At 38.3% G+C, this 17,828-nt stretch overlaps 1 protein-coding gene across 9 annotated transcripts in view; it reads left to right on the plus strand.

Moving 5' to 3' along the window:
* Positions 1–17,828, plus strand: part of PTPN4 (protein tyrosine phosphatase non-receptor type 4) — a 239,006-nt gene that overhangs the window by 39,774 nt on the left and 181,404 nt on the right. For 6 of the 9 annotated variants that reach the window (XM_064287299.1, XM_064287297.1, XM_064287295.1 and 3 more), the window contains one exon: positions 12,091–12,245. In XM_064287299.1, the coding sequence (XP_064143369.1) occupies positions 12,108–12,245 (138 nt within the window). In that variant the 5' untranslated portion in view covers positions 12,091–12,107. Of the gene's footprint in view, positions 1–9,092; positions 9,246–10,773; positions 11,484–12,090; positions 12,246–17,828 lie in introns of those variants that run through there. The other 3 variants (XM_064287296.1, XM_064287298.1, XM_064287303.1) reach the window with 3 other exon arrangements.

Below are 17,828 nucleotides of genomic sequence, written 5' to 3' on the forward strand. Positions count from 1 at the left end.
AACGTTAAAGTCTGTTTTGTTAGAAATTAATATTGCAACTCCTGCTCTTTTTTGATTGTTTTCTTGATACAGTTTTTCAATCCTTTGAGTTTTAGTTTGTTTGTGTCTCTAAGTCTCAGGTGTGTCTCTTGTAGGCAGCATATAGACGGATCTTGTTTTTTAATCCATTCTGCCACCTTATGTCTCTTTATTGGCGCATTTAGTCCATTTACATTCAAGGTAATTATGGATAGGTATGAATTTAGTGCTATCATTTTGATGTCTTTTTTTGTGTGTTGTTAGTGAGTTGCAAAAGGAGAAATACTGTATAAGAGCAATATTATAAGAACTTGAGAAATAGTTTAAACTGAGAAGAAAACATTGTTTTGTGGTTACGAGGGAGGGTGGGAGGAGGGGTATTCAGTAATTGGTAGAAAAGAACTACTTTAGTTGAAGGGAAAGACAGCACACAATACAGGGGAGGTCAGCACAATTGGACTAAACCAAAAGCAAAGAAGTTTCCTGAATAAACTGAATGCTTTGAAGGCCAGCGTAGCAGGGGCAGGGGTCTGGGGACCATGGTTTCAGGGAACATCTAAGTCAATTGGCATAATAAGACCTATTAAGAAAACATTCTGCATCCCAGTTTGAAGAGTGGCGTCTGGGGTCTTAAACGCTAACAAGCAGCCATCTGAGATGCATCAATTGGTCTCAACCCACCTGGATCAAAGGAGAATGAAGAACACCAAGGTCACAAGGTGATTACAAGCCCAAGAGGCAGAAAGGACCACATGAACCAGAGGGTACATCATCCTGAGACCAGAAGAACTAGATGGTGCCCAGCTACAACAGATGACTGCTGTGACAGGGAACACAACAGAGAACCCCTGAGGGAGCAGGAGAGCGGTGGTGGGATACAGACCCCAAATTCACATAAAAAGACCAGACTTAATGGTCTGACGGAGACTGGAAGGACCCTGGTGGTCATGGCCCGCAGGCCTTCTGTTGGCCCAGGACAGGAACCATTCCTGAAGCCAACTCTTCAGACATGGATTGGACTGGACAGTGGGTTGGAGAGGGATGCTGGTGAGGAGTGAGCTTCTTGGATCAGGTGGACACTTGAGACTATGTTGGCATCTCCTGCCTGGAGGGCAGATGAGAAGGTAGAGGGAGTTAGAAGCTGGCGAAATAGACACGAAAAGAGAGAGTGGAGGGAGAGAGCGGGCTGTCTTGTTAAACCAAAAAAAAAAAACCAAACCCAGTGCCGTCGAGTCGATTCCGACTCATAGGGACCCTATTGGACAGAGTAGAACTGCAGTATAGAGGTTCTAAGGAGCACCTTGCGGATCCCAACTGCCGACCCTCATTAGGGGGAGAGTAATTGGGAGTATGTTGCAAGGTGTATATAAGTTTTTATGTGAGAGACTGACTTAATTTGTAAACTTTCACTTAAAGCACAATAAAAATTATTAAAAAAAAAAAAAAGGATACAAGCCTGTTGCACACCTTTCTTGACTTTAAACTACACCGTATCCCCTTTTTCTTTTGAAACAACTGCCTCTTGGTCTTCGTACAGTTTCCTCATGGGCACAATTCAGTGTTCTAGAATTCCATTTGTCATGATGTTATCCATGATTTGTTATTATCCACACAGTGGAGTGCCTTTGCATAGCCAATAAACTACAGGTAAACATCTTTCTGGTATTCTGTGCTTTCAGTCAAGATCTGTGTGACATTAGCAGTGATGTTCCTCATTCCACATCCTCTTCTGAATCCGGCTTGAATCTCTGGCAGTTCCCTGCTGATACACTGCTGCAAACAGATCTTTAGCGAAGTTTTACTTGTGTGTGATATTCATGATATTGTTAAAAAATTTCCACATTTTGTTGGGTCACCTTTCTTGGGAATGGACACAGATATGAATCTCTTCCAGTCCATTGGCCAGGTAAGTGTCTTCTGAATTTCTTGGCATAGATTTGTAAGCATTTCCAGCTTTGCATCCTTTTGCTGAAACATCTCAATTGGTATTCCATCAACTCCTGGAGCCTTGTTTTTCACCAGTCTTTTCAGTGTAGCTTAGACTTCTTCCTGCAGTACCATTGGTTCTTGATCATATGTACCTCCTGAAATGTTTGAATGTCAACCAGTTCTTTTTGGTACAGTGGCTATGTGTATTCTTTCCATCTTCTCGTGATGCTTCCTTCAGTTCTTTCAATCTTGGGTAATGCTGAGCATGTTGTTCTGTTTTGGTTGGGTAATGCTGAGCATGTTGTTCTGTTTTGGTTTTCTAACTCCTGGTGTTTGCACGTTTAATTGTAATACTTTGTCTTTTAAAGATGCCCTTTGAAATTTTCTGTTCATCTCTTTTATCTCATTATTTCTTCCTTTTGCTTTAGCTACTCTATATTCAAGAGCAAGTTTCAGAGTCTCTTCTGACGTCCATTTTGATCTTTCTTTCCTGTCTTTTTAATGACCTCCTGCTTTCTTCCTGTGTAATGTCATCCCACAACTCATCTGGTCTTTGGTCATTAATGTTCAATGTGTCAAATCTGTTCTTGAGATGGCCTCAAAATTGAGGTGCGATATACTTAAGGTTATCTTTTGGCTCTCATGGACTTGTCCTAATTTTCTTCAGTTTCACCTTAAACTTGCATATGAACAATTGATGATCTGTTCCATCAGTTGGTCATAAGCAAGCTTAAGTTGAAACCGAAGGATGATGTTGAGCTTTTCCATTGTCTCTTTCTGCAAACGTAGTCTGTTTGATTCCTGTGTCATTCCATTTGGTGAGTTAACATGTGTATAGTCACTGTTTATGTTTTTGAAAAAAGGTATTTTCAACGAAGAATGCGTTAGTCTCGTAAAAGTCTATGATGCCTTGTTTCCATCACCAAGGCTGTATTTTCCAACTACCGATCCTTCTTTTTTGTTTCCAACTTTCACATTTCAATCACCAGTAATTATCAATGCATCTTGATTGCATGTGTGATCAATTTCAGACTGCAAAAGTTGGTAAAAATCTTCAATTTCTTCATCTTTTGCCTTAGAGTTTGGTTGTATTAACTGGTCTTCCTCATGGGTGTTTGTATATTACCATATGGCAGTCAATTCAATATGTATGTATATATTTAATTTTCCTTGAGATTTTTTTCTCTTTGTCCTTTGTGTTTAGAAGTGTGTTGTTTAGTTTCTATGCATTTGGAAAATTTCCTGTTATATTTCTCTTGTTCATTTCTAGTTTGGTTCTATTGTCCTAAGAGAACACATTTTGTATAATTTCAGTTCTTTTAAACATGTTTAGATTTGTTTATGCTTTGGATATGTTTGTTGCTATTTTTCGTGAAATCAATTCCGATTAGTGGCAACCCTGTGTTACCTACTAAAACTATTCCATAGGGTTTTCTTGGCTGTAAGTGTAACGGCAGCAGATTGCTGGACCTTTTCTCTGACGGTACCCCTGGGTGGGTTTGAACAGACAACCTTTAGGTTAGCAGTTGAGTGCAAACAGTTTCAGCCACCTGGGGACCTTCAGGGTATGTTAGGGCTCAGGATATGATCCATCTTGGTAAATGCTCTGTTTGTCTTTGAAAAAAATGTGTATCCTACTGTTTTGTGTAGTGTTCTATAGATGTCTATTAGATCCTGTTAGTTGATTCTGTTAGTTGATTGTGTTAATGAGTTCTGTTATTGTTAAGTGTCCAGTTGGTTTTCAACTCATAGCGACCCTGTGTGACAAAGTAGAACTGCCCCATAAGGTTTTCTAGGCTGTAATTTTTATGGGAGCAGATCACCAGGTCTTTGTCTCGTGGTGCCACTGGGTGGGTTTGAACTGTACCATTGCACCACCAGGGCTCCTTGAGTTCTTCTGTATCCTTGCTGATTTCCTGTCTGCTTATTCTATCAGTTGTTGAGAGAGGGGTGCTGATGTCTCTAATTATAATTTATAATTGTGGATTTGTCTGTCTCTCCTTTTAGTTTTATCAATTTTTGATTCACATATTCTGTAGCCCTGTTTGGTGCACACATATTTAGGATTGCTACATCTTCTTGGTAGATTGACCCTTTTATCATTATGTAATGTATTTCTTTGCCGTGATACCTTCTTTATCTGATATTAATATAGTCACTTTTTTCTTTACATGATTATCTTTTTCCATCTTTATACTTTCCACCTGCTTATACTGTTATATTTAAGGAGAGTTGCTTGTAGACCACATGTACTTGGGTCAATTTTGTTTTTTTTTTAACTCCAATTTGCCTTTTAATTGGTGTTTTTAGACAGCTTCACTTTAATATGATTATTGATATGTTAGGGGTTAGGACTGCCATTTTATTTGTTTTTTTATGTTCCCTGTGTTTTTTATTTCTCTGCTTTCCTGTGGTTTACTTGAGCATTTTTTTGAATTCTATTTTTTTCTGTCCAGCTTTTTTTACTGTATCTATATAGCTTTTTAGTGCTTGCTTATATACATGATATACATGCACAGATTGTTATAGTTTACTGGTGTCAACATTTTACCTGTTCGAGTCACATATAGAATGCTTACTTACCTTTTTACTCCTTACTCTTTCCTGTTTCCAACATAATTGTCTTAAATATTTCCTTTACATATGTTGAGAAACACACAAGGCAATGTTATAATTTTTGATTGAATTGTCAAACATAATAAACAACAGGAGAACAAATTTCTGTTATACTCTTTTGTTATTTGTTTCTTCTTAATCTTCCAAGATTCCTTATTTTATCATTCCCTTTCTATTAGAGAACTTCCTTTATGCATTTTTTAGATAAGATTTTATGGTGACAGAAATTTTTTGTGTTTCTGTTGTATAAAAATCTGTAAGCTAACCTAACAGAGTTGTAAAACAGCACAATCAAAGATGTAAACCCAGCCTCCACTGAAAGAACACCCAGTAATCTCTTTAGTCTATTTACAAGCTTTGAATAATTTTCACATAGTACTATTCACAGTTTATATTTATTCTTATGTTAGTTTTGGAGGTTTGTTTTTTAATGAATTTTCTTATCTTTTTAATATCTAGTGGATGCGAAGTTATGTCCACTTTTCATTCCTGATCTTGGTAATCTATATTTTCTCCCCCCCGCCCCTTTTTTTTCCCTTGATCAGCCTTACTAGGGACTTTTATTAATTTCATTCATTTTATAAAGAACTAACTCTTGGCTTTGATTTTTTCCTCTCTTTTAAGTCTGGTTTGTTTTTCATTGATTGCAGCTGCTGCTTTGTTCCTTCTAGTTTCTTAGAATTTTATTTGATATTCTTTTTCTAGTTTCTTGTGCTACAAGCTTAAATTAATGTTTTGAATCTTTCTTCTTGCTCATGTATGTATTTAAAGCTAAAAATTTCTAAAGCACTGCTTTAGCTGTATCCCACAAGTTGTTACATGTTGTATTTTCATGATTTAGTTATGTATTTACTAATTTCTCTTGTGATTTCTTCTTTGACTCATAGATTATTTGGTAGTATAATTCATTTCCTACTCCAGAGATTTTCTAGCTCAGTGGTCAGTGAATATACTGTTTTGTTTTGTTTTTTCCTTAGAAATTTCTTGAGTTTTTATATGTCCTTTGTGCACCTGATAAAAATGCCTGTTCTGCAACTGAGGAATTCTGGGTGTAATATTCTTTATTTTTAATGATGCAGAGAAAAAGATATTATTCTGATAAAGCTTGACCCTTGAATATGTAGTTTTTCAGTGTTCTATGTGACAAATCAAGAGTTTACATAAATCTCTTCTGCTGCACACCAAATTGTGGTGGTTGTCTTGAGCAAAAACTCTTGAAAGATTATTTAAGTTGCAAACTAGTCTTCTTTTTGTTTTAAGAGAACATTTTTAATTGAATAAATTACTAATAAACTATGGGTATTTGTATTTACGCTTTTGGGAGACATGTTCTCAAAAATGAACCCATGAGCGTAAAGGAAAACAATTGACAGTATTTGTTATGAATAGTTAAATGCAAGCTTCCTAAACCCACTGCCGTCGAGTCGATTCCAATCCTAGCAAAAATTAAAAATTGGCTCTCATGGAAACTTGAGAACTTCCCATGACTTATTGTTTTAGAAGATTGGTGGTGTTATTAACAAATGTGATTTCTAATATGATGAAATGTGTAAATGTTTGGAAGAGCCACATATGTCAGTGAATCAGTATTTTCAGAATGACCAAGCGTTATAGAATCACACATGGGTAAGCATCCATTCAATCCGCAAGACAGACCCATGGTTTTTAATATCACAGAGAAAGAACGTTCATTGATATGGCTTCAGAGTCCACATTGAAACTTAAACCAAAACAAAACCCATTGCCCTCTAGTCGATTCCGACTCATGGTGACCCCATGTGTTACAGAGTGGAACTGTTCATAGGATTTTCTTTTTAAAATATTTTTATTTATTTTGTTATTGTTGAGAATATTCCCAGCAAAACATACACCATTTCAACAGTTTATACGTGTAGCATTTAGTTACACTGATTACATTCTGCAGGTTGTCACCCTCCTTTTCTGAGTCGTTCCTCCCCATTATCATAAATTCACTGCCCCCTAAGTTTCCTATCTAATCTTTCAAGTTGCTGTATCAATTTGATTCCGTATAGATAGTTCTTAAAAGAGCATAATGCTCAAGGCAGACATTTTTTACTAGTTAACCCTTTCAAGATCCAATTATTTTCTGCTTAAAAATTTTTTTTTTCTCAATACCATGTGTTTTCATTAATGGACACATGCTGAGTCAAGGAGTGTGCTTAGATTTTGGTTAGTAATATGGATTTTTAGAAATAGTGTCTCATATTACATGGTTACTGCAGAAGTTATAATGATCTTGAATCCCGTAATTAGCGGGAGCCCGTCAGTACCTCTGGACCTTGGTTGCTGATGTTTTTCATGGCATCTTCCATTAGGTTACATGAGGAACTCCAGTTTTTCAAATATGACACAGAGACACACACATATGCAGAAACCTACCAGGGCTGCTTAACTATCACCCAGGAAACCATAAATATGCTTACATATTTACAAGGCTAGGGGTACAAAAGCCAAAAGAGAAAAATTTTTAAGCAGTCACACTTCCTGGTTGTACTACCTTACTTGCAAGCCTCATACCCCAGCTGTTTTGTGTCAACTAATGTTTCATTTGCCCTTCACCATTATGTAAGTCCCCACTGGAGGGCACTGTGTAAAAGTATAATCCTGAAAGTACACTACTAAAGAACCTGAGAGCTGGAAAAAGTGGGTGGTATACCATATGTACCACGGGCCATGAAAGGATTAACCTGTTGTTTGGTTAAACTAACAAGACTTAAGGGAATATTTCTGGTTTAAGGTTTAAAGATTATTTTAGGGCAGTAGTTTCAAGGATTCATTCAGTCTTCATGGCTCTAGGAAGTCTGGAGTCCATGAGACTTTGAAATTCTGTTCTGCCTTTTCCTCCTTTTGATGAGGATTCTACTATGAAATCTTTGATCAAAATGTTCAGTAATGGTAGCTGGGCACCATCAAGTTCTCTGGTCTCATGGCAAAGGAGGCAGTTGTTCATGGAGGCAGTTAGGCACACATGCCATATCCTCCTCCTATTCCTGACTGTCCTTCCTCTGTCATTCTGGAAGAATGGAGGCCAGTTGTGCCTTGGATGGCCACTTGTAAGATTTTTAATACCCTAGGCACTACACATCATACTAGGAGGTACAGTAGAAGCACTAAACATATTATTAGGCCAGCTAACTGGGATGTCCCATGAATCCATGACCCTAAACCTCCAAACCAAGAAACCAAATCCCATGAGATTTTTGGTTGGGCAGAGGAAGTCTCAGCAGCTACTCTTTTTTTTTTTTTTTGGTTGTAGTGATCATCTATCATAGAACTTTTGCCAGTTCAACTTTTTCCAGGTATACAACTTGTTGATAACAATTATAATAATTAGCTATGCAACCTTATCCTTAATCCAATATTTTCATCACTGTTAATCCACCCTTCCCCCTCTCTTATGCCCCTGGTAACCACTAGTAAACTTTGTTCTCTATACATTTGCCTTTTCTTGTCTGTCTTAGTTTTCTAGTGCTGCTGTTACAGAAATACCATAATGGGTGACTTTAAGAAAGAGAAATTTATTTTCTCACAGTTCAGGACGTTAGAAGTTGAAGTTCAGGGTGCCGGCTTTAGGGGAAGGCTTTCCCTCTCTATCAGCTCTAGAGGCTCTTCAGCTTCTGCTTCCTGGGCTCTCTATGTAACTTGGCATCTGTCTTACCCCATCTCTGCTCGCTCACTTGCTGTTTAATCTCTTATATATCAAAAGAAATTGACTCAAGATACACCCTACGCTAAGTCTGTCTCACTAACATAAGAAAGACAACCCATTCTTAAATGGGATTATAACCATAGGCATAAAGAGGTTAGGATTTACAACCCATGTTTTGGGGGGATGCTGTTCAATCCATATCATCCCACTCTTTGGCCCCTCAAAATTCATATCCTTGCCACATGCAAAACACATTCACCCCATCACACCATCCCAAAATTCTTAAATCAACTCTAAATCCAAAATCTCATATAGTTAATTATCTAAATCAAATATGGGTGAGACTTTAGGTGTATTCCATTCTGGCCTAAATTCTTCTTCATCTGTGAACCTGTGAAATCTAAATTAAGAGTTGTCTGTTTCCAAAGTACAATGGTGGAACAGGTACAATGTAGATATTTCCACTACAAGTGGGAGAATTTGGAGGGAAAGAAGGGATGACAGGCACCAAGCTTGTCCGAAACCCAGCAGAACAATTTAAATTAGCTCTCCAGGCTTGAAAATAATCCCTCTTCTCTTAGGCCAGCTGGGCAATGGCCCTGTTCTTCAGACTCTGGGTGTTGGCCTCACCTTCTGGATTCTACTCTGCTTCCTCCACTTTGGACGGTCCCATTCTCCTAGTCCATCTGAGTAATGACCCCACCACCTCTGCCCTGGCAGCCCCCTGTTTCTCTGTTCTTTTGGCATGGCAGCCCCACCCCTTCAGCTTTGGGCAGCAGCTCCATTTCCCTGGCACACCTTAATAGCAGCCCCGCACTCTGAAACCAAGATGGTGAGAATCCAACTCTTTGAAACCTAGGAGGCTGTGATCCCGCTCTTGGAGATCCAGAAGACCGTGGCACCACCCATTGAAACCCAGAAAGCCCTGCTTCCTGTGTGCCTTCCAATGATTCTGCTGATCACTGAGCTGCTCCAGGGATGGTCCTTTTCTTTTCTTGGAGGACAACAAGAGGTAGCTCCTTTGGCGTATTTCCTGTCTGTAGAATTCCAAGAGGTAGACAGCATTCTTTCATTTCATTCTTTCTGTGTCCTCTTCAGTCTAAGCTGATGAGTTTTCTGCTGTGGTAACTGGTTAGATCCATCAGTCACAGGCTTAGTCTTTTTAACAGAAGATTGTATAGCTACGTTCCTAGTGACCATTCTAGGACACGTGTCCTTAGTTTGTACAACAGAATTTTCCAAATCTGTAAGTTCTGTTTTCTGCAGTTCATTTTTAAGTCCATCTCCTTCCTCTTGAATTTTACTGTAAATGGCAAAGAGAAACCTCATGGCCTCTTTAAGATTTTGTTTAAAAATCTCATCAGCCAGATATCCAGGTTCATCACTAACAAGTTCTACCTTCCCCCAAACATTTGACCATAACTCAGACAAGCTCTTTGCCACTGCCTTAAAAGCATCGCTCTTTCTCTGTCGTCCAGTCACATGTTCATCGTTGTCTTTGGAAGCCTCACCAGAAGCACATTTGCTGTCCACATTTCTAGCAGCATTTTGTTGCTGGTGTCATTTGTATTCTCTAAGATGATAGAAATTTTCTCCGTGGCTCTCCTCACTTCCTTCTGACCCCTCACCAGAATTGCCTTTGTTGCCCATAACTCTACCAGCAGTCTCTTCAAGGCAATCTAGGCTTTTACTGTTAGGCACCTTAAAACTCTTGCAGCCTCTACCCATTACCCAATTCCAAAACCATTTCCACATTTTAGCTCTCTATTAGAACAGCACCCCACTCTCCAGTACCAAATTCAGTGTTAGTGCTATTATGTAACAGAAATACCACAAGTAGGTGGCTTTTAAAAACAGAAATTTGTGTTCTCACCATTTAGGAGACTAAAAGTCCAAATTCTATGGGAAGGCTTTCTCTCTCCGTGTACTCCAGAGGAATGCCCTTTTCAGCTTCTGCTTTCTACTTACTTGGAGATCTCCATGTGTCTTGTCATTTGTCTTACCCCGTCTCTGCTCACTCTTCCTTGTTTAATCTCTTTTATATCTCAAAAGAGATTGACTCAAGACACAGCCCACACTAATCCTATCTTATTAACATAACAATGACAACCAAGTCCCAAATCGGATTATAACCACAGATTAGGATTTATAACATATTTTGGGAATTCAATTCAATTCCTAATATTATCTTTTTATATATGTGAGGTCATAACAATATTTGTCCTTTTGTGATAGGCTTTATTTCACTCAGCTTAATGTCCTCCACCTCCATCCATATTGTAGCATATATCAAGACTTCATTTCTCCTACTGGCTGAGTAGTAGTTTGTTGTGTGTACCACATTTTGTTTATCCATTCTTCTGTTGATGGGCATTTTGGTTATTTCCACCTTTTGGCTATTGTGATCAGTGATGCAGTGAACACTGGTGTATCAGTCTCTGTTTGAGTGTCAGGTTTCAAGTCTTTTGGGTGTATACCTAGAAGCGGAATTGCTGGGCCATTTGGAAACCCTAGTGGCGTAGTGGATAAGTGCTATGGCTGCTAACCAAAGGGTCAACAGTTCAAATCAGCCAGGTGCTCCTTGGAAACTCTGTGGGGCAGTTCTACTCTGTCCTATAGGGTCGTTATGAGTAGGAATCGACTCAACGGCACTGGGTATGATAGTTTTATTTTTAGTTTTTGGAGGAACCACCGCACTGTTTTCCACAATGGCTGTACCATTTTTCATTCCCACCAGCGATGAGTAAAGGTTTCACTTTTCCCACACCCTTGCCAACATTTGTTATTTTCAGTTTTTTTAAATCTTAGACATCCTAGTGGGAGTGAAATGGTATCTCATTGTGGTTTTGATTTCCATCTCTCTGATGGCTAATGACACTGAGCATCTTTTCAGGCGTTTGGTGGCCATTCGAATGTACTCTTTGGTGAAAGGAAGCATTCTGACAGAATGTTGAATGTTGGTTTTCTGCTTTTGATTTTGACACTAACACAGTGTGCTATGGAGAGGCTAAGCTGGAATATTTTAATTCTGATTAAAAGTGTCACCACACCACCAGTTCCCTTCCAGTTGACTCTGACTAAGAGCAATCCCGTGTATGTCAGAGTAGAACTGTGCTCTGTAGGGTTTTCAGTAGCTGATTTTTTTTTTTTCAGAAATAGATTGCCAGGCTTTTCTTCCGAGGTACCTCTGGGTGGACTCGAACCTCTAACTTTTCAGTTAGCAGCTGAGCACGTTAACTGTATCTCTCAGGTACTCCACCTTTTACAAATAATCATTTCCTCTTCGGTTAAAAATTCAAAAGCAAGAATAAGTTTTCTTAGTTTTCTATTTTGTTTTATTAAGAATAACTTTCAGAATTATGTTGAGTTTGAGGATAATTAAAATGAAGGTTACTGTATTTAAAAAAAAACTCCATGTTTCTTCCAAATCATAAATTTTAAAAAAGAGAAGGGCTCTACACAGTTATCTTTTCTCCTGCTGTCATTCTGTAATGGTTTAAATACTTGCATCCGTGAGGAATTTACAACCTCCCCACACCCCTTTTTTGGCTACTCTTAAGTTTACATGTTTTGAATTGGAATGTGACTTCCTGAAGAATTTGTTTGTATATTAAAAGTTCTTGCTGGAACAGTTAAAAACAAAGCAATAAAACATTCCTTCAAGACATCTTGTAATTTAAGTTTAGATGATAAACTGTATGGTGTCTACTTTATACCTGTAATTTTTATCTCAATGTTTCAAAATTTTTACCTGTCTTAATTGAAAAGTGTATAATCATTTTGTCTTTTAAAACCACATCGTGTCTTCTATTTTTTCATTAAAGCTTTGTTTTCTTTTTTTTTCCCATCTAACTTAGACCTTGTGTGAACAGTAATGACCTCACGTTTCCGATTGCCTGCTGGCAGAACCTACAATGTAAGAGCATCTGAGTTGGCGAGAGACAGACTGCATACAGAGGTGGTGTGCAACATCCTTCTTCTGGATAACACTGTGCAAGCTTTCAAAGTTCATGTAAGCAGAAGCAGCTCCTGACTTTTTTCCAGTTAATCACGTTGGTTATTGTTAAGGATTGAATTGTGTCCCTCAAAAATATGTGTTACAAATTCCAAACCTTATACCTGTGGTTATAATCCCATTTGGAAAAAGGGTTTTCTTTGTTATGTTAATGGGGCCATATTAGTGTAGGGTATGTCTTAAATCATTCTTTTTTGAGATTTAAAAGGCAGATTAGGCAAGCAGCACAAAAGTGGAGATGGGGGAAGATAGATGTCAGGCCACATGAAGATCTCCAAGGAAAGAAGCTGAAAAAAAGCATGAACCTTCCCCCTGAGCCAATAGGAGAGAAAGCGTTCCACTAGAAATTATGCCCTGAATTCAGACTTCTAGCCTCCTAAGCTGTGAGAAGATAAGTTTTTGTTTGGTGAAGCCATCCGCTTGTGGTATTCTGTTATAGCAGCACTAAATAACTAAGACAGTTATAAATCTGAATTTAGATATATCTTAAAACTGGAATCATTAAGTTGTAGTACAGTTTGAAACACTTTATTCAATTAAGAAAGTCTTTTAATGTGGGTTTGTAACTACTGTCGTTTAAATTGGGCCTTTTAAAAAGTGTACTTCAGAGGACACTGTTGACAAACCAGCGGAGTATTGTGGTTAGTAGAGTATATTTGCATTGTAATATTGCACATACTATTAATAAAAATTGTGCTAAACAGAGATAAATGACAGCCCACGTCTTATCTGAGTCTTGTCTGAAATATTTATTCAATGAATATTTGAATAGTTACTATATACAAGATATATTACCCTAGTATATTCAAAGAAATTAAAAAATACCAGTCATGAATCCTGCCCTCACGTTGTGGAGCTTATATTTTAGAGGGGGAGACAATATGTTAAGTAATATTTAAATATATGATGTCAGGTGGCAATAAATGCTGTAAACAAAACAGAACAAGGGAGCATGCTGTTTTTATGGAGAGGTCCAGGGAGATCTTTCCCACAAGGGAACATGTGAGCAGAGACATGAAGCAAATGAGAGAGGAAACAGCAGCAGAAATAGCACATGTAAGAGCTGTATTTGTAGTGTTCAGGAATGTCATCGAAGCCAGAGTAGCTACAGTAGAATAAGGGAATAAGAAGAGTGGGAAGGAGAGGAGGCTGGGAGGTAGGTGTCAGCCAAATTATCTAAGACTTTCTGAGTCTTAGATAAAGACGTAGATAAAAGCTTTGGATTTAACTTTACAGGTGGGAAGCTCACTGAATGGGCTTATGAGTAATGCGATCTTAGTTATTTTTTTACTTAATAAATGTCGATTGAACTATAACGTGCATGTAGAAAAGTACATGAATCATAGGGATACAGCAGGATGAATTTTCAGAAAGTGAATATACCTATGGAACCATCCCCCAGAAAAATAGAATGTTACCAAAACCTCTGAAACCCACCTCATGCCCTTCTAGTCACCACCTCCCTTGAAGGTAACCACCATCTCCATAGATTTGACTTGACTGATTTTGAATTTCATATAAGTGAGTTCTATTTGTATTTGGCTTCATTTGTTCTGCCTTTTTTTTTGTGTGTGTGTGTGAGTTTCATTTATATGGTGGGTTGGAGTAGTTGGTTCATTTTCATTCCTAAAGTGTGACAGTACCACACTTTACTTACCCATTTGCTTATCCAGTTTACTGTTGGCATGTACTTGGATTGTTTCCACTTTGAGCTCCTATGAATAATATTACTGTGAACAGTCTTAAATGTTTTGATATATGTAAAGATGCATTCCTCTATTTCATTAAAAAAAATTTCAGACCTACAGAAAGGTGAAGTAATAATATAACGAATACCCTTTACCTAGATTGACCTGTTGTTAACATTTTGCACATTTGCTTTATCTTTCTTACTGTGCATGTATTTTTTCCTATATCTTCTGAAACTAAGTGGCAGGCTTCACCCTTAAATACTTCAGCATGTTCTCCTAAGAATCTCCTAAGTCACCACAGGCCCATTATCACACCCTAAAATATAACATTCTGAAAATAATATTATTGAATATATAGTCCATATTTCCTCATTTTCAAGTCTCCAGGATGGCACCTCACCCATTTCATGCTGTATTACCTGGGGATTTCTATGCTTTCAAATCTTCGTTGTTATTGTTAGGTGCCATTGAGTCAGTTTTGACTCACAGCAACCCTATGCACAACAGCTTGGTCCTGTGCCATCTTTACAGTTGTTGTTATGTTTGAGCCCATTGTTGCAGCCTCTGTGTCAATCCATCTCATTGAGGGTCTTCCTCTTTCTCTGCTGACCCTGTACTTTACCAAGCATGTACTTCTCTAGGGACTGATCCCTCCTGGCAACAGGTCCAAAGTATGCAAGACACAGTCTCGCCATCCTTGCTTCTAAGGAGCATTCTGGTTGTACTTCTTCCAAGACAGAAGTGTTCGTTCTTTTGTCAGTCCATGATATATTCAATAGTCTTCGCCAACACCATAATTCAAAGGCATCACTTCTTCTTCGGCCTTCCTCATTCTAGTCCAACTTTCACATGCATATGATAGAATTGAAAATACCATGGCTTAGAGCAGGCGCACCTCAGTCTTCAAGGTGACATCTTTGCTTTTCAACACTTTAAAAAGGTCCTTTGCAGCAGATTTGCCCAATGCATGCATCTTTTGATTTCTTGACTGCTGCTTCCATGACTGTTGATCCAAGTAAGATGAAATCCTTGACAACTTCAGTCTTTTCTCTGTTTATCATGATGTGGCTTATTGGTCCAGTTGTGAGGATTTTTGTTTTGTTTACGTTGAGGTGTAATCCATACTGAAGGCTGTCGTCTTTGGTCTTCATCAGTAAGTGATTCATGTCCTCTTCACTTTCAGCAAGCAATGTTGTGTTGTCTCCACAACAAAGGTTATTAATGAACCTCCCTCCAATCCTGATGCCCCATTCTTTATATAGTAGTCCAGCTTCTCGGATTATTCGCTCAGCATACAGACTGAATAGGTACGGTGAAAAGCTACAACTCTGACACACACCTTTCCTGACTTTAAACCACACAATATCACCTTGTTCCGTCCAAACAACTGCCTCTTGATCTATGTACAAGTTCCTCATGAGCACAAGTAAGTGTTCTGGAATTCCCGTTCTTCTCAATGTTATACATAATATGTTATGATCCACACAGTCGAATACCTTTTCATAGTCAGTAAAACACAGGTAAACGTCCTTCTGGCATTCTCTGCTTTCAGCCAGGATCCATCTGACATCAGCAATGATATCCCTGGTTCCACGTCCTCTTCTGAATCCAGCCTGAATTTCTAGCAGTTCCCTGTTGATATACTGCTGCAGCCGTTTTGAATGATCTTCAGTAAAATTTTGCTTATGTGTGACATTAATGATATTGTTCTGTAATTTCCACATTCGGTTGGATCACCTTTCTTGGGAATAGGCATAAATATGGATCTCTTCCAGTCAGGTGGCCAGGAAGCTGTCTTCCACATTTCTTGGCATAGATGAGTAGGACCTCCAGTGCTACATCTGTTTGTTGAAAGATCTCAACTGATAATTCCATCAATTCCTGGAGCCTTGTTTTTCGCCATTGCTTTCGGTGCAACTTGGACTTCTTCCTTTAGTACCATCGGTTCCTGATCATATGCTACCTCTAAAAATGGTTGAACGTTGACTAATTATTTTTGGTATAACGACTCTGTGTATTCCTTCCATCTTCTTTTGACGCTTCCTGCATCGTTTAATATTTTCCCCATGGAATCCTTCACTATTGCAACTTGAGGCTTGAATATTTTCTTCAGTTCTTTCAGCTTGAGAAATGCCAAACATGTTCTTTCCTTTTGGTTTTCTATCTCCAGCTCTTTGCACATGTTATTATAATACTTCAAATCTTTAGATAATATAAAGTACAAATTTCTATATTAACCAGTTTCTTTCTTTTTAATTTTATTTATTTTGTTTTTGTTGAGAATAAACACAGCAAAACATTTACCAATTCAACAGTTCCTACATGTACAATTCAGCATCATTGATTATATTCTACAAGTTGTGTAACCATTCTCACCCTCCTTCTCTGAATTGTTCCTCCCCCATTAATATAAATATAAACTCACTGCCCACTTAGCTTCCTGTCTAACCTTTAGAGTTCTTAAAAGAGCATAATACTCAAGGCAGACATTTACTAGTTAAGCTAAACTATCTTTTGGTTTTAAGAAGACTTCAGGGGATATATTTGGTTCAGGGTTTAAAGATCATCTCAAGGCAGTAGTTTCAGGGGTTCATCCAGTCTCCATGGCTCCAACAATTCTGAATTCCATGAGAATTTGAAATCCTGTTCTTCTTTTCCCCCTTTTGATCAGGATTCTTCTGTGGAATCATTGATCAGAATGTTCCATAATGGTAGCTGGGCACCATCCAGTTCTTCTGGTCTCATGGCAAAGGAGGCAGTTGTTCATGGAGGCAATTAGCCACACACTCTATTTCCTCCTCCTATTCCTGACTGTCTTTCTTCCTCAGTTGTTCCTAGTGAATAGAGAGCAATTGTCATGTTGTGGATGGTGACTCGCAAACTTAAAAGACCTCAGGCACTATGCAGCGAACTAGGGGGTAGAACAGAAGCACTAAACACGTTATTAGGCTAATTAACTGGAATGTCACATGAAACCATGACCCTAAACCTCCCAACCAAGAAACCAAACAAATCCCATGAGGTATTTGGTTGTACATAAGCAGCCTAAGCAGGTATTTTTTTTTGTGTGTGTGTCATTATAAATATATCTATCACACAGCTTTTGCCAATTCAACTTTTTACAGGTGTACAGTTTATTGACAGCAATTACAATAATCGGCTGTGAAACCCTCCCTTAACCAATGTGATTTTTCCATCACCATAAGCTGAAACTCAGTACTACATAAGCAATAATCCTCTTTCCTCCTGTGTCCCACCCCTGGTAACCACTAATAAACTTTGGTCTCTACATTTGCCTTTTCTTTTTGTATAAGTGAGACCATACAATATTTGTCCTTTTGTTTTTCGCTTATTTCACTCAGCATGTCTTCAAGCTCTGTCCATACTGTAGCATATATCAAGACTTCATTTCTCCTACTGGCTAAGTTGTATTCCATTGTATGTATGTACCACATTTTGTTCATCCATTCATCTGTTGATGGGCATTTGGCTGTTGTGATTAGTGCTGCAGTGAACATTGGTGTACAAGTCTCTGAGTCTTGGCTTTTAAGTCCTTTAGGTATAAAGGTAGACTCCAATATCCAGCATATTTGAGTTACAATGAATCACACTTATGATCATCTGTTTTTTGGCTTTTGTTCATACATGTGATCATTAAGGTTGTGTGTCAACTTGTCTGAACCATGATTCTCAGTGGTTGGCAGTTATGATGTAGTTTGGCAGTCATACGATGGTGTGATCACTCCCATGATGAGATTTGACACAATGTGATCACCACCACCATGGGATCTGCTGTGAGTAGCCTGGCAGTTAAAAGGGAGTTTCCTTGGGCGTTGGCCTGCAATGAATATAAGTAAACTTTTTGGCAAGGGTTGTGGGCTTTTGCTCA

The sequence above is a fragment of the Loxodonta africana genome, chromosome 6 (genome assembly GCF_030014295.1).
Source record: "Loxodonta africana isolate mLoxAfr1 chromosome 6, mLoxAfr1.hap2, whole genome shotgun sequence".
NCBI lineage: Eukaryota > Metazoa > Chordata > Mammalia > Proboscidea > Elephantidae > Loxodonta > Loxodonta africana.